The sequence below is a fragment of the Loxodonta africana genome, chromosome 24, assembly GCF_030014295.1.
Source record: "Loxodonta africana isolate mLoxAfr1 chromosome 24, mLoxAfr1.hap2, whole genome shotgun sequence".
Classification (NCBI taxonomy): Eukaryota; Metazoa; Chordata; class Mammalia; order Proboscidea; family Elephantidae; genus Loxodonta; species Loxodonta africana.
The window spans coordinates 33,986,656-34,012,337 of NC_087365.1; the positions used below are offsets into that span (position 1 = coordinate 33,986,656).

General features: G+C 47.5%; 2 protein-coding genes across 14 annotated transcripts in view; one reads left to right on the top strand and one right to left on the bottom strand.

The window, feature by feature from the left end:
• Positions 1 to 4,175: 4,175 nt before the first annotated feature.
• Positions 4,176 to 14,574, top strand: TP53INP2 (tumor protein p53 inducible nuclear protein 2). 2 transcript variants are annotated; one of them, XM_064276005.1, is made up of 4 exons: positions 4,176 to 4,305; positions 8,630 to 8,815; positions 9,214 to 9,502; positions 10,016 to 14,574. In XM_064276005.1, the coding sequence occupies exons 2-4, from the start codon at positions 8,692 to 8,694 to the stop codon at positions 10,266 to 10,268; spliced, it is 666 nt and encodes a 221-aa protein (XP_064132075.1). In that variant the 5' UTR covers positions 4,176 to 4,305; positions 8,630 to 8,691; the 3' UTR covers positions 10,269 to 14,574. The 2 variants fall into 2 exon arrangements, with proteins under 2 accessions (XP_064132075.1, XP_064132076.1); XM_064276006.1 differs by lacking the exon at positions 4,176 to 4,305 and having other exon boundaries at positions 4,318 to 8,815; positions 9,334 to 9,502.
• NCOA6 (nuclear receptor coactivator 6) overlaps positions 14,541 to 25,682 on the bottom strand; it is a 95,094-nt gene continuing 83,952 nt past the window's right edge. For 9 of the 12 annotated variants that reach the window (XR_010319257.1, XR_010319256.1, XR_010319251.1 and 6 more), the window contains 2 exons: positions 19,320 to 19,448; positions 14,541 to 15,074 (listed from right to left, as the gene is read on the bottom strand). Coding sequence is in view for 3 of the 12 variants with exons in the window: in XM_064276004.1 (XP_064132074.1) it covers positions 14,990 to 15,074 (85 nt within the window). In the remaining 9 variants the exon portion in view is untranslated. The remainder of the gene's footprint in view (positions 15,075 to 19,319; positions 19,449 to 25,682) is intronic. The other 3 variants (XM_064276004.1, XM_064276003.1, XM_064276002.1) reach the window with 1 other exon arrangement.

Below are 25,682 nucleotides of genomic sequence, written 5' to 3' on the forward strand. Positions count from 1 at the left end.
CCTTTAAAAGTTCTACATGTGGGAATTCTAGTATGTACTTCCACCACAGTAGTCCACTGAGTAGGAGCTCACAAACATACCCACGGGACCCCAAAGTCATTGCTCCACCCTCGCACCATGGCAGATGGACTAAAAATAAGCCAAGCTTTTGGCTTCCTGCCACCTGCCACCCTTCCTGAAATGAATCCTGCCCCAACCATCACCTCCTCACTGACAGAGGGTGGGGGTGGGGTGGGGTGGGGTGGGGTGGGGGAGGTGGGGGTGGAGGGTCGGATTAAGCACAGTCCACACAAACAAAGCCGGATGCCTGGAGGTTGGGGCTGGGAGGTACTGTTTAGGGAGCACAGAGCCAGACATTTTGCAAATGGGCAAACTTGTCTGTGACTTGTCTAGGGCCAAGCAGTGAGCCCAGGACAGAGATGGGATTGATACCTGGGTTTACTGACAATCAGGTGGGGATCTTTTTCAATGTGTACATACAGGCACGCATGCGTGCACACACACAGATACCCTCAAATTCAGACATCTCTGGGCTGAACAAAGAGCTTTTTCAGTAGAAATTCTGGGGATATAGCTCCATATTAAAGTATAGGCTCACCTCGTGGGGGAGTTTCCGGAGGATGCCTACCCCTGCCGACTTTACCAGTTAAATTTCTCTTCTAAGTTTCTTCATCAGTAAAATGGGAAGAATAATATTATCTACGTCAGAGGGTTGTTGTGGAGATTAAATGAATGATCAACACAGGAAAGGACTTAAAATAGTGCCTGGCACATAGAAATTGCAATAATATCAATATTATTTGTTTAATCCTTTATGGACGTGGGTTAGTAGGGGAAAGGGTGGAGGGCTCTATTGCTACAATGATCAGGGCTTGGTGATGTTGACTCAGATTCCAGGCTACCCACCTAGCTTTGTCTAAGCCTTGCCCTTTGTCTTAAGTTGGGAGGAGGAGGCAAGAGTGGTGAACCAGTTCTCCATTCAGGCACACAGAGGCTGGCTCATACCTGTGAGCACATGCAAGGTCTCATGAGACGCACCCAGGCTGACACATCTCTGCCCTTTGAAGTGGGGGGCCCTAAGCCAGTGGAGAGCTCCCAGGAGTTGGGAAGGGTAAGCCCAAGACCCAGACAGGAGTAGAAGAGTGGCCCCTTGACCTCCAATCTGGAGCTCATAAAATTGATCAGGTGCTCACATATGGGCAGGGGTTAGATGGGCGTGGGCATCTATTAACCCTGTGGGTATGAGCTCATGTGCACGTGTGTATGTTTGTACATGGATGCCTTCGTGTGTGCACATGGATGCCCATGTATGTCCACATGTGTACAGTGAAGTGGTACCCTATGACTGCTTGAGAATGAGATTTCAGGATAACTTCCAGCATGGTGCTCACTGCCTACTTTTACAGCCTCCGGGCCTAGGGTCCCAGAATACTAAGCCCACTCTTTGGGTCCAGGATCAGTAGATGACTCTACTATTGTATGATCCTACGCAAGTACCTTGACCTCTTTGTGCCTTAGTTTCCTTGCCTATAAAATAAAGGGTTTGGATGAGTTGAGGTTTGAGGTCTCCTCCAGCCCCGGTAATAGGCCTCTGCAGTGCGAGGAGGGATAGCTCCTAGAGGCCTCAGGAGGTGACTCCACTGGGATTCAGCCCTCAACTTCCAGAGGTAACCCTGATTCTACAGCGAAATTAAAGACGGGGGTCTGACCTAGCAGCCTTGACATAGGGTTCAGCAAGGAGAAGAATCCAGGGCATTTAGGGTATCAGCCTGTATGTCAAGAGCTTCCTTTCTGGGCTTGGGAAACCAGAACCCTGTGCCCAACCGAATGCCTCCTATACCACGTGGGTAGAGGGCCAAGGTGGAGTCTCTTGTACTGGTCATCCTTCTTGAGATTCAGGCTGTAGCTGCTGAGCTTCTGACCCTCAGGCAGCTGTTCAGCAAATTTTTATTATAGTCTATTCTGTATTAGGCCCAGCACATGCTGCGGAAGTGGGGGAATGACACACACACACACATACACCCACAAATAGTCATCATCACTTATTGTTTATTTAACAAATAAATGAGTGTCCATCCAAGCAGAGATGGACACATGGGTATAGACGAAGAAGGCTAAATAAAGAAAGGAGGAGTCAATAGAAACTTGAAGACAGGAAAGATGTAGATTTCAGACAGGCTAGAAGAAGGCACCCCACCCAGGGAGGCGAAACAGCTTGAGCAAAAGTGTGGAGGGGGGAAAGTGTTGAAGAAACCATGAGTTAGACCTTAGCACAGGTGCAGGTACGGGAAGAAGGGGAGGTGACGCTGGATAGGAGAACTGGGGCTGTGCTAAGAGGTGCGGGCTTCAGGAGCCACAGGTTTTACAGCAGGCAAGTGGTCTGACAGGAGAGGTGTGTTAGGGATTACTTAGTATAAGTCAGCAAAGAGGTCAAGAGAAGGTATGAAGTTAGCAGGAAATGAATGTGATGGGCAGAGGCCCAGGGTTGCACAGAATGAGGAAATTTTGGGGACACTACTCCAAAAGCCAAAACACCCTCCCTCCCAGAAGCCCCTGGATATCATTTTCTGGCTCCTTCCCTTAGTTGCTAGGACGGAGGAGTCTCTCAGGGGTTTCAAACGGGGTAAGGACAGAGTTTTATCACCAGAGCATGAGCCTCTGGCCTGCTCCACCTCTGCTTCCTGTTGTCTGTGGACAGCTCTCAGACCCTGCCTCACCAACCTCACTCTACTGAGAGCCCAGAACTTCTGAGCCTGGAGATTCTGAGGGTGTATATTTTTGGTCTCTTCCCAGGCATCTTCCAGGACATTAGGAGGGCTAGGGCCTAGAGCATGGTATCAGGGGAATTCTGAGGGTGGGTAGTTTGAAAGAATCTTAGAATATCAACTCTAGAAGGAAGCTCAGACATGATGAGTTTGACATGTAAGGAAACTGAAGCCCAGAGAAGTAACATGTCTTGTCTGAGGTCACACGGTAAGTCTGGAGCCCAATGAGGACTGGAAACTAGGTCTCCCTGGGTGGGCCCAACCACTCTGGGTTAGACAGTCTGGTGCATGCAGGGTGGAGACAGACGGTTGGGGCCAGAAGCTATGGGTTCAAATCCTAACTCTGCCATTGGACTAACTGTGATCATGGGAAGTCATTTAAGTCCTCTGAGTCTCATTTTCTTCAACTGTAAAATGGGGATAACACCTACTTTTTGGGGTTGTTGTGAAGATCAAAAAACACATACAAAGCATTATAGCACAGTGCCTGGCACACAGTAAGTGTTCAGTAGGTGTCAGCTAGTGGTCTGGCAGTGGCAATAGTAGACGCTCGCTAAGTGTTGCCTGTCTTATTTCACATGAATCCACGTACCAACAGATCTGTGAGCCTCACTTTCCCCACGTGTAAATTGGGACTAATAATCCCTGTCCCGTCACTCTTTCGTCCAACCCCGGAACCAACGTGGATTAAATAAGGTCCGTAAAAGCTCCAGCGCAGAGCAGACTCTAGGTAGTGTGTTTATTCAACCCAGGGCAATTCGACTCACTCTTTGCAAAATTTCCCACCAGCCTCACCACCTCCTCTAAATTCCCAGGTGCTCGCTGGGAACCAAGGATACGGGATGTCCCCCTTCTCTCAAGTCTGCTGAGGAAAAATGGGGTGGGCGGCAGAGAAAGTAAAGGGGTGAGAAGGTGAGACAGGAAAGGAAGAGCAGGGAGAAACGTGGTGGGGCGAATGCAGGTGGGCGGATGTGGTGCGGCATAGAGAAGGGTACAGATGAGGGGGTCTTGAATACAGGATGCAGGTGAGCAGGTGAAAGGATAAGGGGGACCGTGAGAGAGGTAAAGGCGCAGGGATGTGTGGAAGGGATGCAGGAAGATGGGGAGCCCGTAGGAAAGAGTGGGGATCCTCCTCGCTGAAACGTCCGCAGGCGGCCGCGGACTGGACGACGCCGAAGCTCCACGTCTGGCTCCGCGGCAGGAGCGACGAGCCCCGAGCCGCGGAGGGGGCGGGGAGGGGGACTCCGCAGCCCGGGATTGGCCGCCGCTCCGCCGGCCGGTGACGCAGGCGGGCGGGCCCCTTTGTGACGTCACAATCAGCTGTTTGAGCGTTCCAATTTGTGCCGTGAGCCCAGCCGCGGCGGCTGCAGACTCCGAGCCCCGCGGGCGAGCGCAGCAGCCCGAGCGTCGTCCTGGTACCCCGCCGCCTCCCCGCCCGGCCCCAGCGATGCGGCCCGGCCTCTGAGCGCCCGCCGCCCCCGGGACGCCCGCCGCACAACTACCTCAGCACGCCCCGCTGGCCGCACGCCCCCGCCCCCAGGTGAGTCCCGACCCGTTCCGGCCGGAGGGCTCCCGGCGCCCCAGGACACGCCCCGTGCCCCCAGCTCCCGGGCCTTTGTCTGTCTCTGCCGGCGGCCGCGGGGCTGCGTTCCCGGCTCCGGATTGGCTGCCACAGGCCCGGTAGACCGTGACGTATGCTATTTGCATATGACATTGAGACGTCACCAAGGCCGGCCCCGCCCCCCGGACTGGGTCGGCTGTCCTCCTGTGACCCGGTGGGAGCCGGGTCGGGCCTGGGCCCAAGGGTGAGGAAAGCTGGAAGACGGCAGGCCCAGAAGAGGCTCAGCGGTTTCCTGGGCTAATCCGGGAGCTGGGGTCAGGCCTCCTGATCGCTTTTCTCTTTGAGACGGTTGGGGGCCGGATGGCGCTGCTGGGTCTAGGCTGAGGGGTTGTCAGAAGTTCAGGGGCGACTTTGGGTTCCAGGTCGGTGGGGGCGAGCGCCAGACGGTGGCGGAATCCCCTCCCTCCAGCTCCAGGCCCCGCCCCCAGGGACCAACATAACAACATCCTCCTGATCCCTGACATGTGTGGAGGGCTTTAGTTGATGTCACCCCCCTAACCTCAGAATACAGGTCTTAAACGCCATTTCAAGGATGGGGAAACTGAGGCCCAGAGAGAGGAAGTGTCTTACTCGCGGTCACTCAATTAGTCATACCCACTGAGTGGGCGACAGATGCATTCTAGACACATTGTCGTCGGAATCAACTCATAATGACCCTGTAGGACAGAGTAGAACTACCCCAAAGGGCTTCCAAGGTGCTCCATGGGAGAAAGATGTGGCAGTCTGCTTTCATAAAGATTACAGCCTTAGAAACCCTGTGGGGCAGTTCTGCTCTGTCCTATAGGGTCGTTATGAGTCGGAGTAGACTTCATGGCAATGGGTTTTTTTTTTTTTTAGTTGTTAAGAAAGCAAACAGCCACATCTTTCACCAGTGGACTGGCTGGTGGGTTCTGTCTGCCAATCATTCGGTTAGCAGCCCAGTGCTTAACCACTGGACCACCAGGGCACCTTTGACAGATGCATTAACCATGGGCATATATGCATAGTAGATGCTCAATACAAGTAACAAGCTACACATCCCCCTTCCAGTGGGGACCCTGCTCTGGGCTTAGCACCATCCCGATTTGAAAGGGCTCCTAAGCCTTCTCATCTTGGACCTTTTTCTAGGGGTCTCTGGAAATTCATTCTCTTTTATGCCCTGACCCTGACTCTCCCCTGTCCTTATTCTGTACCTTGTAGTCCCAGAGCCCAATAAAATCACCTCCTCCCAGCTGTTTTGACTACAGAAAGGTGAGTCATTGGCTGCCTCAGCATGTCTCCAGAGCTAATGTTGGGGTGTGTATGGGATGAGGGTTCCCTCTACTTGGCCCTTCATCACCTCCTTAACCCTCAAGGTTGTCAGCAAGGAGGGCTGTGACCTGGCCTAGTCCAGGTGATTGCAAGGGTTGTGCTAGCCCTCTCTGCTTCCATAGAGAGGAAGAGGAGAGCTTCTGACTCTCTAAGTGGATATATTGAGAGGCTGGACCAGGATCCCCGTTCCAGCCTAGGTTTTACACAAGGATGGGCTGGGGTTGGGGTGGCTTCAGGCTCAAGTGTTATTCTGGGCACAGCTGCTGTAGTTATTAAAGGGGATGGTTCTCCCTGGAGCAGAGCTGGGAATGTGAGAACCAGGAAGCTGTCAGGGCCGGGAGAGAAAATCCAGGAGGTTCTCCCAGTGGTCAGGAGAGGGGGGCAGGCACTGGCTGGCTGGTGCTGCTGTCACTCCTGGCTCTGTCACTGACTTGCTGTGACCTCCAGCCGGGAGCTTCCTACCTGAGCCTCCTTTACCTCTGTCTATCTGTAATTTCAAGAGGCCCAGCATGGGCCCTGGTGCACAGTGGATACTCTAGTAAATGCATACTGAATCTTGGTGCCAGGAACCCCATGTCATTTTACAGCTGGGCAGAGAGGCAGTGACTCGGTCATGGTCCCTGTTGTATTCCCCTTCACACATACCATTATCTTCTTGGGCACTGTTTGCTGTGGCTTTCCTACTATGTACACTCTGGACGGGTGGCCTGCGGCCAGGCTTGCCCCTCCACCATTTAGCTCTATGTCTTTGGATAGACTTATGTCCTCTCTCTGATTCTCAGGTTAAAAAATGGGCTGGTTGAATATGATAAACAACTCTTAACTTCCCTTTCATCAATGAAGTAGTAGGTTCCTGGAAGGAGGGTGTGCCTCCTCAAAGCTCCAATCTTCCCTTCCTTCAGGAGGAGCCAAACTTCCTGAATTTTTGGTAACTGAGTCATTAACTCCCTGTGGCTACAGATGGGCTGGGATACATGGACTGTGCTTGACAGGCACTATTTGGGGCTTCCCCACTCTTCATAACCCCTGTAGATCTCCCATCCATCTCACCAGGAAAACCAGCATCCAGGGAGCACATTCCTCAGGAGCCCACTGCGGGTCTGCAAGAGCAGAAATACTTTCAGGATATGGAGGTTAGGGGATTTTGTGGCACCTTGTGGGGAAGGTGGCAACAAGTGTAGAAACACCCCAGGGGGGTTAGCAGTAAGAGTAGAAATACCCCCTGCAAATGAAAGTGTGGCAATGCCTCAGGGAGTTCTTTAGCAAGTGTGGAAACAACCCTAGAGAACGGTGACAAGTGGCTCAGCAGCAGAACTGTTGAGGGCCCTTAGGGAATAGACATGAAGGATGAGGCTCTAGGGATATCCCAGGGCCTGGCCAGCAGCCCCTGGCCTAGGTCTGGTCCTGAGGTAGCCTGGGGTGGGAGGGGGCAGACCTACAGCTACCTGTTTGGCCGTCTCCATTCCTGGAGTAGGGAGCCTCCTCCCTCATTTTACCCAGGGAAGGACTGGGTAAGGTCTTGTATCCCGGTGCAGCCCTCAGTGCCCGTCCTTAAGGGCCCCTGGGGTCTCACAACTCCCTCTCTCCATCATCACCTCTCACGAACCTGCTACGGTCTGGGGCCAGGCAACCCGACTTTTTCCTCCTAGCCGGAGATGCTGCCCTTGAGCAGGGGCCTGGGGAGGGGGTGAGGGGGAGAAGGACCTGTGGGAATAGGATCTCCAGACCTCATCTGACAGACGTGACTACAGCAACGAACTAGGGCCTACCTAATCACATGTTGAGGTGACAGTGATTCTGTGGGTTTCTACCAGCCAGTGCTTTTCAAACCACACAAGCTCGAGCAGTCTCTGGGGTCAGGGATTGCTGTTTAGGATATTGTGATGAAAACCGAAGTCCTTCTTCCCAGGAAAACACACATGTGCACGTGTGTACACATACACACATTTCAGGCCTGATAGTGGACCATGACCAGTGGTCACCAGGTTAAAAATGTCTAATCCAGGCATAGACCCAGCAAAAGCAATGGAATATAGTGATTATGGGTGCTGTCTCTGGAATGACTGCATGGGTTCAAATCATACCTCTGTTTTCATACTAGCTGCAGGATTTTGAGCAAGTTTCTTTATATTGTTGAACCTCAGTTTCTTTACATGTAAAAAGGGGGATAATTATATCTACTTCCTAGAGTTGCTGTGAAGATTGAAAGCCCATTGCCTTTGAGTCAATTCTGACTCATAGTGACCCTATAGGACAGAGTAGAACTGTCCCACAGGGTTTCCAAGGCTGTAATCTTTATGGAAGCAGACTGCCGCATCTTTCTCTTGTGGAGCAGCTGGTGTGTTCAAATCACTGGTCTTTTAGTTAGCAGCTGAGTGCTTAACCACTGCACCGCCAGGCCTCCTTGCTGTGAGGATTTTAATGAAGTAATATAAGTTGCGTAGTATACTTTTGCCTGGCACATGAATGTTAGCAATATTTTAATAATCACTCACACACACACAAAAACAACCCCATTGCAGTCGAGTCATAGGGACCCTATAGGACAGAGCAGAAGTGCCCCATAGGGTTTCCAAGGAACAGCTAGTGGATTCAACTGCTGACCTTTTGGTTAGCAGCCAAATGCTTAACCACTAAGCCACCAGGGCTCCTTCACAAGTGCTTAAAAAAAAAAAAAAAAAAATTTTTTTTTTTTTTTTTTTTTTTTTTTACCAGGGCTCCTTCACAAGTGCTTAGCTTATTTAATTCTTGTAAGGGCCCAGAGGAAGGCACTATTATTATTATCGTCATTTGACATATGAGAAAACACCATCATTTAGCCTCCCCACGCATGCCTGTGGTACTCTCAGTGCTACTCTGGGGGATGGGTATCACCTGCCCTGTGTCCCAGGCCCGGAATAGCGGTGGACCTGTCAGTGGTGATTCTGACTCCTCTCTTTGCCTCGCCTCCCAGGTTTCTGCACTGCCATAGGGCGTCCCGACCGCCGAGGTCGCTTAACTCCCCAGCCCCCCACCATGTTTCAGCGCCTCACCAGCCTCTTCTTCAGCACCCCCCCGCCCCCCGAGGACCCCGACTGCCCCCACGCCTTCGTCTCCGAGGAAGATGAAGTGGATGGTTGGCTCATCATTGACCTGCCGGGTGAGGCCTGAGTCTTTGACTCCTGGGCCTGTGAAGCCATCCTGAGTGTAAAAGGACCAGCAGAGGAGGGAAGGGCGCTACTAGGGATTGGGGAATTCCCCCAAGCCTACAGGGCAAACTCGGGCTGAGGCAGTGACACTGGAGGAGGGTAACAGGGCCCCTTTCCCAAGCAAGACTGGGCCATCTCCCTCGGGTGCAGTGTTGGGGCCTACACCTCAGGTGCCCAAGGAGAACAGGTCGAGACCCCTAGCCCGTGGGTGCCTGTGGGCGCAGCGGGCAGGGCTGCGATTTTAACTAACAATGCCCTTTCTCTCCCCGCCCCCCTGTGTCCGGTGTGTGTGTGTCCCTCCTGGCTGCGCCCCCCTCAAACGCATGGCTCCCCCTCCCTCGCCCCGTAGATAGCTACGCGGCTCCACCCAGCCCCGGGGCAGCCCCCGCTCCTTCGGGCCGCCCCCCGCCCGCGCCCTCCTTGATGGACGAGAGCTGGTTTGTTACCCCTCCCGCCTGTTTTACTGCAGAGGGGCCCGGACTCGGGCCTGCCCGCCTCCAGAGCAACCCCCTGGAGGACCTCCTCATCGAGCACCCCAGCATGTCCGTTTACGTCACTGGCAGCACCATAGTGCTGGAGCCTGGGCCCCCTTCCCCGCACCCTGACGTTGCCCAGCCTGACGGTCACCTCAGTGACGGGTGAGCGGGCCGGGGGCGGAGCCTAAAGAGGCATGTCTTGTAAGCAAGGGGCGGGACCTGGAGACCCCGTATGGAAGGGCCAGGGCTGTGAGGGGGCGAGGTTTGGAGCTGGCCTGAAGTGAAGGAGCAGGGCTTTGAGATCCTGGGAGATGACTTCGTGGTCCCGGATGGGCTTGGGGCTCAGAAGAGGTTGGCTAAGAAGCTTGGGGCGGGCTTGGAGGCTTGAGGGGCCAGGCCCCTTCTACAGGCTTGTCCGGAAGGTAGGGGCAGAATTGGGGGTTGGAGCCGAGGCTTCCCTGGGGGTCGACATACCTGTCAGTGCCACAGAGGCTAGAGCCAAGGAGGCGTCTCCCAGTTGGCGTGGGGAGGGGTCTGTACACACAAGAAGGGCATTAGGCGGCCCCTAGGAGCAGAGGCATCGCAGCGCCCAGGCGAGGAGCTGGGGGCAGGGTGGAAGCTGTCAGTGGCCTCCGGCTTGTCTAAGCCTAACCGAGTCCCACTCTGTCCCTGCAGGGAGTTGGTGCCTGCCCGCCGCGAGCCCCGGGCCCTCCACCACGCTGCAGCCCCGCTGCCCGCTCGGGCTGCACTGCTGGAGAAGGCGGGCCAGGTGCGGCGGCTGCAGCGGGCCCGACAGCGGGCCGAGCGCCATGCGCTGAGTGCCAAGGTGGTGCAACGACAGAACCGTGCCCGAGAGAGCCGTCCACGCCGGCCCAAGCACCAGGGCAGCTTCATCTACCAGCCGTGCCAGCGCCAGTTCAACTACTGAACGTCCGCCGGCCCTGCCACGAACCCCTCCCCGACTCCTGACCCGTCGGGTGTCTCTGCTGCAGTGTGCTGCCCAAGGGGTGGCTGTGGCCTACCGCGGCTGGACACACTTTCCCCCCTTCTTGAGTGTGTGAGGTGGGGTGACAGCCTCTCCCACCCCGACTCTCTTGATTTCTCTGTCTCTGATCCTCTAACCCACCTCTGAACCCTCTCTTGTCCCTCTCATTCTCCATTCTTCTGGTCCCCATGCCCAGCATCTAATCCTCCATTCCCCTCCCCACCCTTGCCACCGGATCCTTCCATCTCTGATCCTCACCTGTCTTTGTCCTAACATGCCCTTTTACTCTTGCCCTCTAGTCCTGTTCCTCTGTTCCATCCCAATTTCTGAGAGCCTCTTCTTCCGGTCCCTGATCTGGCCCATTCCCTGCCTTCAACTCCAACTTTACACCCCTCACCCCACCCCACCTTTGACACTACACCACTCTTATTCCTATTATTAATTCCCTGCCATTGCAACCCCTCCTAAATGGTGGGGGGTGCAGTGGGACCTTGAGCCCAGCTCTGACCAGGTACAACTTGCAGAGCCTGGGCTGCTGCCCTGGTCCTGCAATAAGGGCTCAGGCTCAGGGTTCTCCCTTTATTATTTCCTCCACATCTCTCTCCCCTGGGGACTGGGCTCCTTGTTGCTGCTTAGGCCTGGAAAGGTAAAGTATGTCGAAGAGGACTGTGAGATGTGAGTCAGAGAGAAAAGGTGGAGGGAATCAAGGGAAGGAGGTGGCCTGTTGGAGATACAGACAGAAGGACAGACAGGTTGAGAAGCTGTAGGGAGCAGGGTACCATGGGAGCTGGCACTATGCTTGCTCAGAGATGCCAAGCCCTCCTCTCAAGTTAGAGCCTGGAATCTCCCTTTCCTATAATCTCACCTCCCAAGTCTCTTCCTGAAATCCAGGCAGTTCCTTCCTCTGCAGGGTCCTGTGTCTGTAGGGCTTGCTTAGTACCTTGACACCTTATTCCCTAACATGTCACCCCAGGAGTAGAGACGGGGCTTGGCCCTGCCATCTGTTCGCATCCCCAAGGTGCTAGAACTAGCTTAGAGGAGATGCAGGCCAGAGGGCTTCTAGGTAGGCGAAGGGTACAAACCCCAGGGTAAGGATGCACAGCAATGATACAGTCAGGGAGAACAGGCTCTGGAGTGAAGCTATCCTAAGACTGAAGCTCAGCCCTCACCTTGCCTCTGGCCTTGGATTTCAGACCCTGCCCAGTAGGCCTAACAAACACTTCTGATAGGAGGCCTGGAGCTCTACTGTCCCAATCCTCAAATAGTCCCCTAACCAGGTTCAGGGCCTCCAGGGGGCCTTTCCTCATTTTCTCCCCAGGTCTCTCTTCTTTTCCAGTCTGCTGGGGAGAAACTGGTGCCCTATGGTCTCCCTCCGCTTCTCCTCCAGGAAGTATCTGGAGGAAACCCGAATCCCTGGCTGAGACAGAGGGGACGGGGCAGCCAGCTTTCACCTTCTCATGGTAGGACTAAATTTTGGGCTCAGACACCAGCAACAGCCTCTTGGGATGCCCCCGAGTTGCTTCCCTTTTTGTCTTTTTAGCTGTCTTTTTCTAGTGTGTTCTCTCTCTCTTCCTTGAAACTTTTACTAGTTCCTGTTACATACTAACATAGGTCTTCCCTCTCACCCTAATTCCAGGTATCCAGGCCCCAAAGCCAAGCTAAGTCTTGGAGAAAATTCTGCATTCCCATGAGGGCAAAGGCAGCTGTCCTCCCTGATCCTGTACCCCCAGGCCTCATACAGGGGTATAGGGGAGGGAGGGAGTAGCCTCATGGATGCTGGGATGGGGACAGAGAAGCACTATTGGGGTCTCCTATCCCAGAGAGTAAGCCAAATTTATCCTAAAAGCGGATCAAGGTCCTCACCTCTAGTCCACCAAGTCCCAGTGCTTGACGTCCCTGCTAACTTGGCTCCCAAGATTCAGTTGCTTTTATTCTTCCAGCCACCCCTTGGTCACCTCACAGTTTAGGGTCTTCATTCAGCATTTTCAAGAGCTAAAACTCCCTCCAACACTTTCTGCCTACTCCTTCACTGCCAGATGAGGCCTAGGCTCAGTCCTGGATAGTGTCCTTGATCCTTCTGGTTGGGGGAGTTTGAGTTATAGGGCATTTGGTTCAAACTTCAAAAGGCCCTACCCTCACCCATATTTCTGGAGGCCCCTGTAGTTCTAGAACCCTTCATCACCTGGCTGGTTGCAAGGCTCATATTTTTTGTATTGTCTTATAGATTTTTGTAGCATTTGAGTGTGGCAATATTTTGTGTATAGATTTCTAAGAACAAACACTACTCAGTCTCCTGCTGGTCTGACTCCTGAAGCATCAGACCTCGTCATACTGTATTGACTGTGTATGTGCCTTTCACTTTGAGCATGCTTCAGGATTTTTTTAAACCACAGAACTTGAATACATGAGGGAACCAGAATTTACAAAGTCCTATGCAACCTTAGACAGGAGGGGTTAGAGAGTCTGTTTTGACTGCTGTTTTCAGAGACCCTGGAGAAGTTTCAGTTTGTGAGTATTAAATAATGTCAGTACTACCAGCACTTTGCCAAAACTGAGTATGCCAGAGGGACCCCATTTCTAAAGTGTGAGTCCCAATTACATCAAAGGGCAATTTCCATTTATTCCCCCAATAAGTCTGAGTGCTCCCCTCAATCTGGTTGTCACTTCCCAGCTTTCCCCAGTCTGGCCCTCACAGGGCACCACGTGTGTACGAATGCAGTTCGGTGCTGTTTTAGAGTATGCCTGCCCCCAGCCTCCTGCCTGGAGCCCTTTCAGCTTGCTCTGATCCATGTCTTAGGTGCCACAAGGACCCTACCAGAGCTCTTGGATGCCTCCCAGATCCATGTGGCTTTACATGAGGGGAATGAATGCAGACATATCACAGCCCACTTCTAACCCCTTCCCTCTTGCCCTGCCACTTAGTTCCAAATGGAACCAAGTTGAGTGCATCCTGGTTGGGTGTTTTGTGTTGAGGCTGGATGAAATGAGGAGACTTTGTTGATTATGTGTGATGTGTCAACAGACTCAAGGACACAACCACCTCGGACCTGGTCATGTGGCATGCCTGTGTATGTGTGTAACAGGATTCTGATTGTTAGATTGTAATGTTATTCCTCTATGGGAGAAAAAAATTAATATAAAGAAAAACAAATAAAAAATCTATTTAAAGCACATTATTCCTTCTGCCTGAGTTGAACTAAAGTACGGGAAGCACTTTGTAATCTCAAGCACAGTACTGGCATAGGGTATTATTATTAAGCTGGCTTTGATTCTGGTCGTGTTTGTCATACGAGAAAGGAAGAGGGTAGATGAGCTTGCTGGGAGCAGAGCCAGACAATGTGGGGTCTGACTCATAAATAACTACTTTTAGAGGATCATTATAATGCAAAACATAGATATTAAGGCAGTTGAAATAGACACAAGAATAAGAGCATGACAGAATCACCAACTCATTCTTTTGGTCTCAGACATTGGGTTATGGCAAGGACAAAGAGGCACCGAAGGGGAAAGTATGAGTTTAAGTCTAGCCCTAGGAGACACAGCAGAAGACTGAAGCCCAGGCTGAGACAAAGACAAGGCCGCAAGCAACAGAGTCCCCTGAAGGCTGGGGTAGGATGGGGCCAGAAGCAGTTGGCTTTGGAGATGGTACAAATTGTGAGATAAGAATTGGACCAGGAAAGGGAAAAACGTGGGCATGCTGATGAGAAATCATCCTGAGGTGAGAAACAGGGCAAAGAAGTGCAGTGTAGTAGACATCTTTGAAGTATACAGCATAATGTGATCCCTTTTATTTGGAAGCTGTCCCATCTAACCACAGAACTGGACTGAAAGTAGAAATGTGACCTACCCCATGGCTCAATTCTAGATACTGGTACAAAGAAGCCTGCTGGTCAGTCTGGGCTTATCTCTTGAATAGAGGAAATGTAAATAAACATCTTGTGCATTGACAGCAAATGTATAAGGTGGAGAAAAAGTGTTATCTAGGTTGCTGACAGCTTTCCTGCCCTTGAATGAGTTGAGTGAGCAAGTATGTGCATTTTCCTCAACCTGCCGGGAGGGCTTCTCTGGTGGAATGGGGGCAGGTTGGGATTCTGATTCACAAGGAAAACTACACCTATTCATTTATGGTTCAAAGAGCTTGCTCATCTAATAACCCTCTACCAATAACATACCTTTATGTTCTAGGACAATGACATTTATTTAACACGTTCAGTATTTCACATTGTACAAATCCTTAGATTCTCTTTATTCACTGGTCCATTTCTACAACAAATACATCCAAAAACTATATAATAAAATTATTTACAACATTTCCAAATGAGAAGATTGCTTTTGCCCCCACAACTGCTATTCACACACAACACTTCCACAGCACAATACACCATTAGAAGATCTAAAAATGCTCACCCTGTACTCTAGGCTGCTTAGGAAATGTGAAAACTAATAACATTTATAATGGCATTAGCTCCTCTCAGTACATGGCAACATTTTAGAAACCTTGAACTTTACTTTGCAACATCAAAAGGGCTCAACAACCCTGCTTTCCCCATTGCACTTCACGAAACAGGTTACAGGGACTAGGAAAAGGGCCACGTTATTAAAATGACTAACTGTACAGAAATGGATTTAGAAAAGTCACAGCTCAAAATTGCTCTTTGTAAAATTCACACACATTTACAAGTAATCAAATCGCCGTCCAGCTCGTTTACTTGGATTTTCTCCGCTTGGATTGCACCGCACTGGTTATGTCTGTGGGGGGAGGAGGGAAAGGAAGGACATGTTTAGCTGAGATAACTCTTTGCAGCAGTGCTTTTTAGGCAGTCCACATGAACCAGGCCTAACCTAAGTGGGGCCCTATTGAACTCTGAATTGGTCTAAAGTCACGAAAAGGGGCACACAGTGGATGTGGAAAGGGCCACAGGCTTTGACTGATGACTTTGGAGGAATGAGGGCATGGCCTCGTGTTATGGATTGAATTATATCCCCCACAAAATGTGCTGTAAATCCTAATCCCAATATTTGTAGATGCAATCCCATTTGGGAATAGGGGTTTGTTATGTTAATGAGGCCATATCAATGTAGGGTGTATCTCTTTAAGAGAGATTAGGTACACAGGAGCAAGCAGAGTTGGGGGGAAGATAGATGAAGCTATCATCTATCACGAAGCTACATGAAGATCACTGAGGAACAGAAGCTGAAAAGAGACAAGGACCTTCCTCCAGGGCCAAGAGAGAAAGGAAACCTTCCCCTAGAGCTGGCACCCTGATTTTTAACCTCTTAACTGTGAGAAAAAAGGAGCCCTGGTGGCATGGTGGTTAAAGTGCTCGGCTGTCAATAGAAAAGTCAGCAGTTCTAACACATCAGTCATCCTGCTGAAGAGAGATGTGGCCGTTTGCTTCCGTAAAGATTACAGCCCTGGAAACCCTATGGGGCAGTTCTACTCTGTCCTACAGGGCTGCTGTACGGTCGCTATGAGTCGGAATTGACTCAGTGGCAACAGGTTTTTTCTAACTATGAGCAAATAAATTTTTGTTAAAGCCACCCACTTGTGCTATTTCTATTATAGCAGCACTACATAACTAAAACACCCTGCACACTAGGGCCCGGCAACTGGGGAAACGTGGGTATGGGATACAGGTGGCACGAGTTAAAACACATCCACCTGGTGAAGAAAAGTGTTAGGGTCGGGCAAGTTTCTTTAGCTGAGCAAGTAACCCCACAATCTCCTCACCAGTTCCCTTCACTCAATGAATAGACAGAATGACAGTGCTTTAGTGAGAAACCAATGAGTGATGCTACAAGTGAGTGTGTCAGGATGCAAAACAAAAAACAGCTTTCAGATTCTTTTTGGAGCCAAGCCACTGTGTTGCAGCGAGGACCCTTTTTGCCATGCTATAGTCAAAGTCTCTACACACCAAGACCCTTGGTCGACACGCATCTACTGTGGTACAGCTAGATATATTAAGGCTGTGGATACATACAGGTATGCAAAAGACGGAAGCTGAGTGATTTATACAGAGTCAGAGTGACATAAAGGGGAATGAATGTGTTTTAATTTAATTCCTCTTATAATAGCAGTGTCTTAAATCAATCAACTCAATCTTACCCGAGAATTAAATCATGTTTCTCAAAAACTTTTCCATATAAAGTTCCTCTATGGCAGAGTATAATGAATAGCTTGAGGCTCTCCAAATGTAAAAAACTCTTTAAAGTTTCATATTGGCCTTAAAAATTCACGCTTATTTTTCAAGTTGCTCCACAGTAAATATTTTGGTCTTAATATGAAAACAATTTTCTAAAATTACTTCCCACCAAGGAGAAAAAATTTTTTCTAACACATGAATGTGGAAGATGAATTGGATTTACCCAGTTCTGGCGACTAGGCTGATTTTTCTGATGCTGCGCTTTAGGTTCTTGTCTAAGCAACTTTTCTTTTTTGTTGTATCATTATTTTGAGAACGCAGACTCATAAATATGTGGATGCAAAAAGCAAAACTTTCACTGCTTTGTTAACCATGGTAATTGCTAAAGGGTGGTCTAGATGGCCTTCTGTGAGGTTACCTGTACAATCTTTTTGGGTTTTTGTTGGTGGAAATTTCAATATGTACATCTTCTTGCTGGGAAGCCACATTGTTTATGCCACACGGCAGAGTCAAAATCTCTCTGATTTACTCATCAGTCTTTTACTAATCAGAGGAGATGTTGATAATGATATTCTTTATTTTACTACAGCATCGAAATTTTAATTCCATGCAAATGGACAAAGAGTCTTAAACAGCCCACAACTCCTCATAATCAATTCTTTTTGTCTCTCAAGCTGCTGCTTCACTGTAGAAAATTTGCCATTTGCAGTAAATATCTGCAGGGCTTTGTCTTGACTGAGTGTTCATTCTTGGAAAAGTATCTGTTAATTAGGTGAACTTTGAAAGCATTTTTGTTGTGATATGAAGACGCAGGCAGTGTGTTGGAGAGCCACATATATGGCTGGGAAAAGAGGTAGGGAGTAGGGGGATCACCAACCTCAAGCTCCCCCCTCATTCCTTGCTTGTTCCCATCTGTCACTGTTCCAGAGCACTCAAGGAACTGGCAGGCTGCCTCTGGTTCTGAGGATGAATCAGTGAGTGGGGCCATGAGGATTTATCTTAGCCTCTGGCACAAATCCAAAACAAGGCATTTGTGCTAGAGGCTAAAATAAGATAAAATAAAATTAAAAAATCACCTTTTAGATACTCAGGGATGGGGGGCTGGTGATCATGGTATACTTTTATACTTCTACAAGGGGGAAAAAAAATGTCAACCCGAGTTTGAAATTCCAATCACCTTCCCTGGATAAATCTAGCCAATCTGGGTCATATAGCAAAGTTAATTTCCATCTCTTTACAGCTCTGTCTGAAAAGATGAATTCTCTGGTCCAATTTTACACTCTAAAATGCTACCACTTCCACCACTCCATTGAACACAATAAGAGATTCTAAATGGCATATTTGGAGTGTGCACCAGGCCTTGATCACAGCAATGTTCTGAAGGCCAGGATGGGTCATTCGACAGCATGATCTCACCCCTAACCTATACAACCAATACCTCGCTGCCAAAAAACCTCATATATATTGTTGAAAATGTTTTCAGTTTTTTAATCCATCAAGGATTTTACAAATTAATGTCTTCACAAATATACAAATAGTTCAGACTAATAGTGTAGCCAGATAATTTATATCTGTTTTAGAACCAAGAAGATGGTAAAGAACTAGGTCCATAATAGCCTTTCTGGTGATTGTCCATATATGTCATCGGGCAACATTTGAATCTGTAATTTGATAAGGCATTTTTTCAGCCTAGGTGCCTTTTTTGTTCTTTAAATTTTATCATGGTAAGATATAACAGAAAATTTGCCATTTTAACTATTTTTAAGTGTAGGATTCAGTGACAATTACATTCATCATGCTGTGCAACTATCATCACTATTTCCGAAAGTATTTCATCACCCCAAATAGAAACTCAGTACCCCTTAAGCAATAACTCTCCATGCCCCCTAACCTCCAGCCCCGGCAACCACTAATAAACTTGTCTCAGTGCATCTGCCTATTCTAGATATTTTATATAATATCATCATACAATGTGTCTTTTTGTCTGTTTCTTTTGTGTACATTTTTTAGATATTTTCTTTGTGGTACCACGAGGGTTACATTTAATAACTTTATAACAATCTAGTTTAAATTGCCACCACTCATCTGTCAATTTGTCATACTGTGCTGGCTTGTGTGTTGCTTTGATGCTGAAGTATGCCACCAGTACTTCAAATACCAGTAGGGTCACTCACGGTGAACAGGTCTCAGTGAAGCTTCCAGACTAAGATAGACTAGAAAGAAGGACCTGCCAGTCTACTTCTGAAAAAATGGGCCAGTGAAAACCTTATGAATAGCGGCCGAACACTGTCTGATATAGTGCCGGTAAATGAGCCCCTCAGGTGGGAAGGCACTCAACACATGACTGGGGAAGAGCTGCCTCCTCAAAGCAGAGTCAACCATAATGATGTGGAAGAGGTGAAGCCTTCATCTGCTGATGTGGCACGACTCAAAATGAGAAGAAACTGCGGCAAACATTAATAATTGAAACGTGGAATTTAAGTCTAAATTGATACTAATTTAATTTCACATACAAACTCTCTGTTCCTATACCACTCCTCCCACCTCTATGTTGTTGTCACAAATTACATCTTTACATTGTGTGCTCAATAACGTAAATTTATAATTTTTTAATGCATTTGTCTTTTAAGTCATGTAGGATATACCAAGTAGAGTTACAACACAAAAATACCATAAGATAAGCCTCTATATTTATCCATGGTATTACCTTTACTAGACATCTTGTTTTCTTCATATGGCTTCCAGTTACTGTCTAGTGCCCTTTCATTTCCCTCTGAAGGACTGCCTTTAGCATTTCCTGTAGGGCACAGGGCACGTCTCGTGGTAACAAACTCCCTCCGTGTTTGTTTACCTGGAAATGTCTTCTTTTCACTCTCATTTTTGAAGGACCGTTTTGCCAGATGTTGAATTCTTGGTTAACAGTTCTTTTCCTTCAGCACTTTAAACATGTTACCCCGCTGCGTTCTGGCCTCCATGGTTTCTGAGGAGAAACTGGCACTTAGTCTTATTGAGGATCCCTTGCATGTGATGATTTGCTCTTTTTCTTGCTGTTTTCAAGATTATCTCTTTATCTTCAGTTTTTGTGAATTTGATTATACTCTTAGAGTGGATTTTTTTTGGTTTATCCTATTTGGAGTTTGTTGAGTTTCTCAGATGTATAGATTTAGTATCTTTCATCAGATTTGGGAGGTTTTCAGCCATTGTCTCCTCAAATATTCTTTCTGCCCTTTTATTTCTCTCTTCTCCTGAGACTCCCCTAATGTGTATGTTGGTTGGTGTTAGGGATTGAATTTCTGTTTCCCCAAAATATGTGTCAACTTGGCTAGGCCATGATTCCTAGATTGTGTGACTGTCCACCATTTTGTCATATGATATGATTTTCCTATGTGTCCTAAATCCTACCTCTATTATGTTAATAAGACAGGATTAGAGGCCAATTATGTTAATGAAGCAGGACTCAATCTGTAAGATTAGGTTGTGTCTTAAGTCAATCTCTTTTCAGATATAAAAGAGAGAAGCAAGCAGAGAAACAGGGGACTTTCTACCATCAAGAAAGCAGAGCCGGGAGTGGTATACATCCTTTGGACCTGAGGTCTCTGTGCTGAGTAGCTCCAAGACCAGGGGAAGATTGACGACAAGGACCTTCCTCCAGAGCCGACAGAAAGAGAAAGCCTTCCCTTGGAGCTGACACCCTGAATTTGGACTTCTAGCCTACTGGGTTGAGAGAATAGACTTCGGTTTGTTGAAGCCATCCATCTGTGGTATTTCTATTACAGCAGGACTAGATAAGTAAGACAGTCAGCTTGAGGGTGTCTCACCAGTCCTTGAGCTCTGTTCACTTCATTCTTTCTTTTTGTTCCCCAGACTCAATAATTTTAATTGTCCTATCTTTAAGTTCACTGATTCTTTCTTCTGCCAGCTTGAATCTTCTATTGAATCCCTTTGGTGAATTTTTTATTTGAGTTACTGTACTTTTTGACTCTAGTATTTCTGTTTCATTCCTTTTTATAATTTCTATCTCTTACTGGTATTTTCATTTTGTTCCTGTATTGTCTTCCTGATTTCCTTTAAATCTTTTAGCTCTTTGAGCATATTTAATACTACTGTTCTAAAGTCTTTGCCTAGTAAGTCCATTAAATGGATTTCCATGGGGATGGTTTCTGTCTCTCTTTTGTTCCTTTGAGTGAGCCATTTTTTCTTTGTGTATGCCTTTTTTTTGTTGAAACCCCAGGACACTGGAATATTAAAATATTGTAACTCTGGAAATCAGATTCTTCCCCTCCCCTAGGTTTTTTTTTTTTTTCCTTCAATTGTTGATGGCTGTAGTCATTCATTTGTTTAGTGACTTTCTCTAACTATTCTTGCAAAGACTGCTTTCCTGGATATGTGTGGACACTGAGGTTTCTATTTCTTAGCTTGTGTTCAGCTAGTGTTTTGACAGAGATTTCCTTGAATGTTAGAAGGAAAACAAAAATAAAACCCTCTCTCAATCTTTGCAAACTGGCTCTCTGTTGGGGCTCCTCTTTAGCACTCAACTAGGCTTGCACTGAGCACAGGGATCAGGTCAGAGTGAAAGCATAGTGTCTTCTAAGGTAATTTCTGAGTACGTGTCTCGCTCTAGGTGTGTGGCTTTTTCAATTCACCTTTATATACATGGTACTTTTGAAAGCCTTAATTTCTGAAACTCTTTACCTGGCTTCTCCTTCAAGTCTTTAGGTACATATTGTGTGCCTTAATGACACTCTTTAGCCCAAGTAAGGAGCCTCGGTGGCACAGTGGTTAGCACTCAGCTGCTAACCAAAAGGTCAGCAGTTCGAAACTACCAGCTGCTCCGAGGGATAAAGACGTGGCAGTCTGCTTCCATAAAGATTATAGCCTTGGAAACCCTATGGGGCATCTACTCTGTCCTATAGGGTCGCTACGAGTTGGAATCGACTCGACAGCAACAGGTTTGGTTTAGCCCAGGTGGCTACAGGCAGTTACAGCCTTAGGTTGTTTTCCACAGCCCATGTGATCTCAGAAACAGGCCAAACCAAGAAGAGTGCCTTGCTTCAATCCTTCGGGCAGGACCCATATAGGTTAAAACAGACACACACATAATTATTTACAAGTAAAGTCTGCTCTGCTCCCTCTGGAGCTAGATCCCAGGCTCCTGCTTTGGTAGTGCCTGCTGCCACTGATTTAAGACGGTCATACTGAGCCAGGGAAGGGGTAGGGTTAGTGACAAGTAGAAAACCAAAGTGTTCCTACTGTTTGTATGTTATCTTTTTCTTGACTCAGCATTTGCTTAGTTGCTGTGATTCTTTGACAAAGTTGGTTCAGCCAGTTTCTTCTTGGATTTTTCTTTTTTTTGGTGCTTTTGTAGGGAGACATGAGTGTACAGCTGCTCATGCCACCATCTTGCTTCAGACCTTTGGTGCCTCTTTTTGACCTAAAGCAAATTTTGCCAAATTTACAGTAAAAGGCTCTAATTAAGTCCTCTAGTATGTGGGCTTTACCTTCTGTTATGGATTGAATTATGTCCCTCAAAATATGTGTTGTAATTCCTAACCTCTATGCCTGTGGTGGAGCCCAGGTGGCACAGTGGTTAAGAGCTTGGCAGCTAACCAAAAGGTCAGCAGCTTGAATCCGCCAGCCACTCCTTAGAAACCCTACGGGGCAGTTCTACTCTGTCCTCTAGGGCTGCTGAGTTGGAATCTACTGGTAGGGCAACCAGTTTGGTTTTTTTTTTTTGGTTTATGCCTGCAGTTATAATCCCATTTGGGAAAGGACTGTCTTTGTTATGTTAACGGACAAGATTAGTGTAGGGTGCGTCTTGAGTCTATCTCTTTAGAGATATAAAAGTGATTAAAACAAGCAATCAAGAGAAGCAGAGATGAAGGAAGAGAGATGCCAAGCCACATGAAGTTCTCCTAGGAACAGACGCTCAAAGAGACAAGGACCTTCCAACAGGGCTGACAGAGAGAGAAACCTTTCCCCTAGAGCTGGCACCCTGAATTCGGACTTCTAGCTTCCTAAACTGTGAGAAAATAAATTTCTGTTTGTTAAATCTACCTACTTACGGTATTTCTGTTATAGCGGCACTAGATAACTAAGACATCTTCCAAGGAGTTTTAGAATTTGATCTTAAATGAATTTATTTGCTCACTTGATTGTATTTTTTACTGTACTACCTCTAGCCAGGACTTCTCTCTAATCTGTTGCTGATTCTGACTCATAGCAACTCTGTAGGACAGAGTAGATCTGCCTCAAAGGGTTTCCAAGGCTGTAATCTTTTTTTTTTTTTTTTAATTTTTACTGTGCTTTAAGTGAAAGTTTACAAATCAAGTCAGTCTCTCATACAAAAATTTATAAACACCTTGCTATATACTCCTAGTTGCTCTCCCCCTAATGAGACAGCACACTCCATCTCTCCACTCTCTAATTCGGCCAGCCTCTGACCCCCTCTCCCCTCTCATCTCTCCTCTAGACAGGAGCTGCCCACATACTCTCATGTGTCCATTTGATCCAAGAAGCTCACTCCTTACCAGTATCATTTTCTATCCCATCAAGGCTGTAATCTTTAAGGAAGCAGACAGCCACACCTTTCTCCCACGGTTTCCCACGGAGCGGCTGGTGGGTTCGAACTGCCGACCTTTCGGTTAGCAGCCAAGTGCTTTAATCACTGCACCACCACGGCTCCTGATTTCTCTCTATATAATTGTAAAAGATTTTGGAAATTTTCCTTTAAAATTTGCAAGACTGGTTTCTAAATGATGCTATAAGAGTGCAGTTTCAGGCAGTTACTGTTCAGGGTTTTCTCCCACAAGACAGGTCTAGTTAGGCACATTTGCATTTCCACAATAACACTTCTGTATTAATTATCTCTGTAGATTCCTTTTTTTTTTTTGATTGTTGCTTCTCAATTCACCGGCTGTGGGTAGCACAGGACTGTTACCTACTTTGCTGTCAGATGCGCCTTAGAGACACCCACAGCTGTTGGTGATTACAGGTTGTTCTGAACTTCCCACATATTAGCATATTTTCCCTGGTTTCAAACTGATGCTTTGAACTTCATGTTTTTAACTACTGATCCTTCTTCCCAATTGAAAATATAACACGTAGAAAAGTAAATAAAAGAATGACAAGTCAAAACAGAAAAATCATCGCTTCAGTGTTAACGGGGATTTACCACTTCAGGGAGTAGAACTACTCATTCGCATGTTTGTAAACTACACACCTGATCAAGTGCAATTTTAGGGAAGTTTACTGATTGTGGAAGCCAATTTTTGCATTTGTAATTAAAAGTGAGGGGGAAAACCTAATCAACCAAAAACAAAAACAATAGTTCAGAGAGCAACCAACCAACAATGTTGGCGTCCCCAGAATTCATCCATTCCACCTGCTCCAATCTCCGCTCTAGTAGGTCTTGGCCAGCGTGACGCACGCAAACTCTGCTCTCACTGCAGGAGCATGATGACTGTCACTGGCTCCTTCCTATGAAAGCACCAACTCATTCTTCACTGCTTGTAATAGTCTCAGCTTTCCAGATTTTCATGAAAAGTACACAATGTTTCTGATTTTGTTTGTGCATATATGACCCAAATCTTAAGAGTATAAAAAAGCAAGATCTTTTCCCCCCCTCCAAAATTTAAATTTAAATTACGGGAAGATACCTCATATTTCAAGTACTCAGCATCATCACATGTCTCCAAGTTTGGGATGCACAGATTTTAGAAATCAGCTTGATATTTTGTGAATCCTAAAAAATCAAACCAAACCCCATGCCAATGAGTCGACTCTGACTCACTGACTGTACAGTAGCATAGAACTGCCCCATAGGGTTTCCAAGGGTGTAAATCTTTATGGAAGCAGACTACCACATCTTTCTCCCATGGAGTGGCTCGTGGGCTCAAATTGCTGACCTTTTACAGTCAAGCGCTTTAACCACTGTACCACCAGGGCTCCTTCTTGTGAACCCTAGGTATGGTTTTTAAAATACAACCACAGAAAGTTAAAATTTTATGACTCTGGTTCACATGTCTGGATTCAACACACAGGCCAAAAAATATGCATGTTATTCCTTAATTTGGATCCGAGAGCCGTGACACTTAAAACCAAAAGAGCTACAGTACTCATTTCTGATTTTAAAGGTAACTTTTCCTGGGATGGAAACCCTGGTGGTCTAGTGGTTAAGCGCTACGGCTGCTAACCAAAAGGTCAGCAGTTTAAAATCACCAGGCACTCCTTGGAAACTCTATGGGGCAGTTCTACTCTGTCCTATGGGGTCGCAATGAGTCAGAATCGACCCAAAGGCAAGAGGTTTGGTTTTTCAGTTTATCCTGGGATAGTTAGAGAACAACAGCCTGAAGGCTTGGAGCTGGTGTGGGGGTCTATATCTGACTGTGATTCCTGGGATCTAGGCAGAGCTCTACTACCCTCAGTACCCCTCGCAAGATCACAGAGCCTGTTGAGTCTTTACGGCTTTTCCTAAGCCAGTTGCTAAGCCTCGTAGCATGCATGGGGCAGGCATTCCAACATGACTACACCACCTTAGGACAATGTCCAGTTTAAGTGTATAGGCCTATTCCCTGCCCTCCTCTTAAAAGAGTTTCCAGTTTTCCATCTTTTCTTGGCTGGCAGTTTTCCGCAGAGTGGCTCTAATTTGGGCATCTCTTCTTTACTATACTAACTGCTCCCTAGATTAATTCTCTCTGGTACAGTGTCACTGATACCTTTAGTATCTTGAGGCTCTGGGCTCAGATCAAGGTTACAAAAACCTGGTGTGTGACATTTCTAAAGGCCAACCCCCCCGCCCTTTTCTTTAAAGATTCCTGCTTCTCCAACCTAGAAGACCTTGATCCTTTAGGAAAGCAAGAGGCTACAAGAACACACAGAACTGAAGGGAAGCAGATTTCTCCAGAGAACTCCAGGGACCTTTTCTTTCATGCTCTAAGCTTAGTATACTAAGAGGTGTGTTCCTTTCAAATAGGTTTCTGCTGTCTAGTAGACGACTCACAGGGAGAAGGAAGAAAGTTATTGGCTCCATTTCTGCATCTAAAATAGGGATACTTAGTAAAACACTACCTATATATAAAGTATACCCAGAAGGGAAAGGAGGCCCTCTAGCTGCTCCCCTCACTCTCCAGCAGGCTGAGGTAGGGTAATGGTATTTTCCACACCTCTTCTTTACCTGTATGACCTGTAGACCTGTGGCCTGCTCCCAGGGGCTCCT

Excerpts from the sequence above, each read along its gene's own strand:
- TP53INP2 (XM_064276005.1), top strand. The coding sequence starts at position 8,692 with ATGTTTCAGCGCCTCACCAGCCTCTTCTTCAGCACCCCCCCGCCCCCC. Across the intron at positions 8,816-9,213 it reads GCTCATCATTGACCTGCCGG|ATAGCTACGCGGCTCCACCC; the intron begins GTGAGGCCTGAG and ends CTCGCCCCGTAG. Across the intron at positions 9,503-10,015 it reads GACGGTCACCTCAGTGACGG|GGAGTTGGTGCCTGCCCGCC; the intron begins GTGAGCGGGCCG and ends CTGTCCCTGCAG.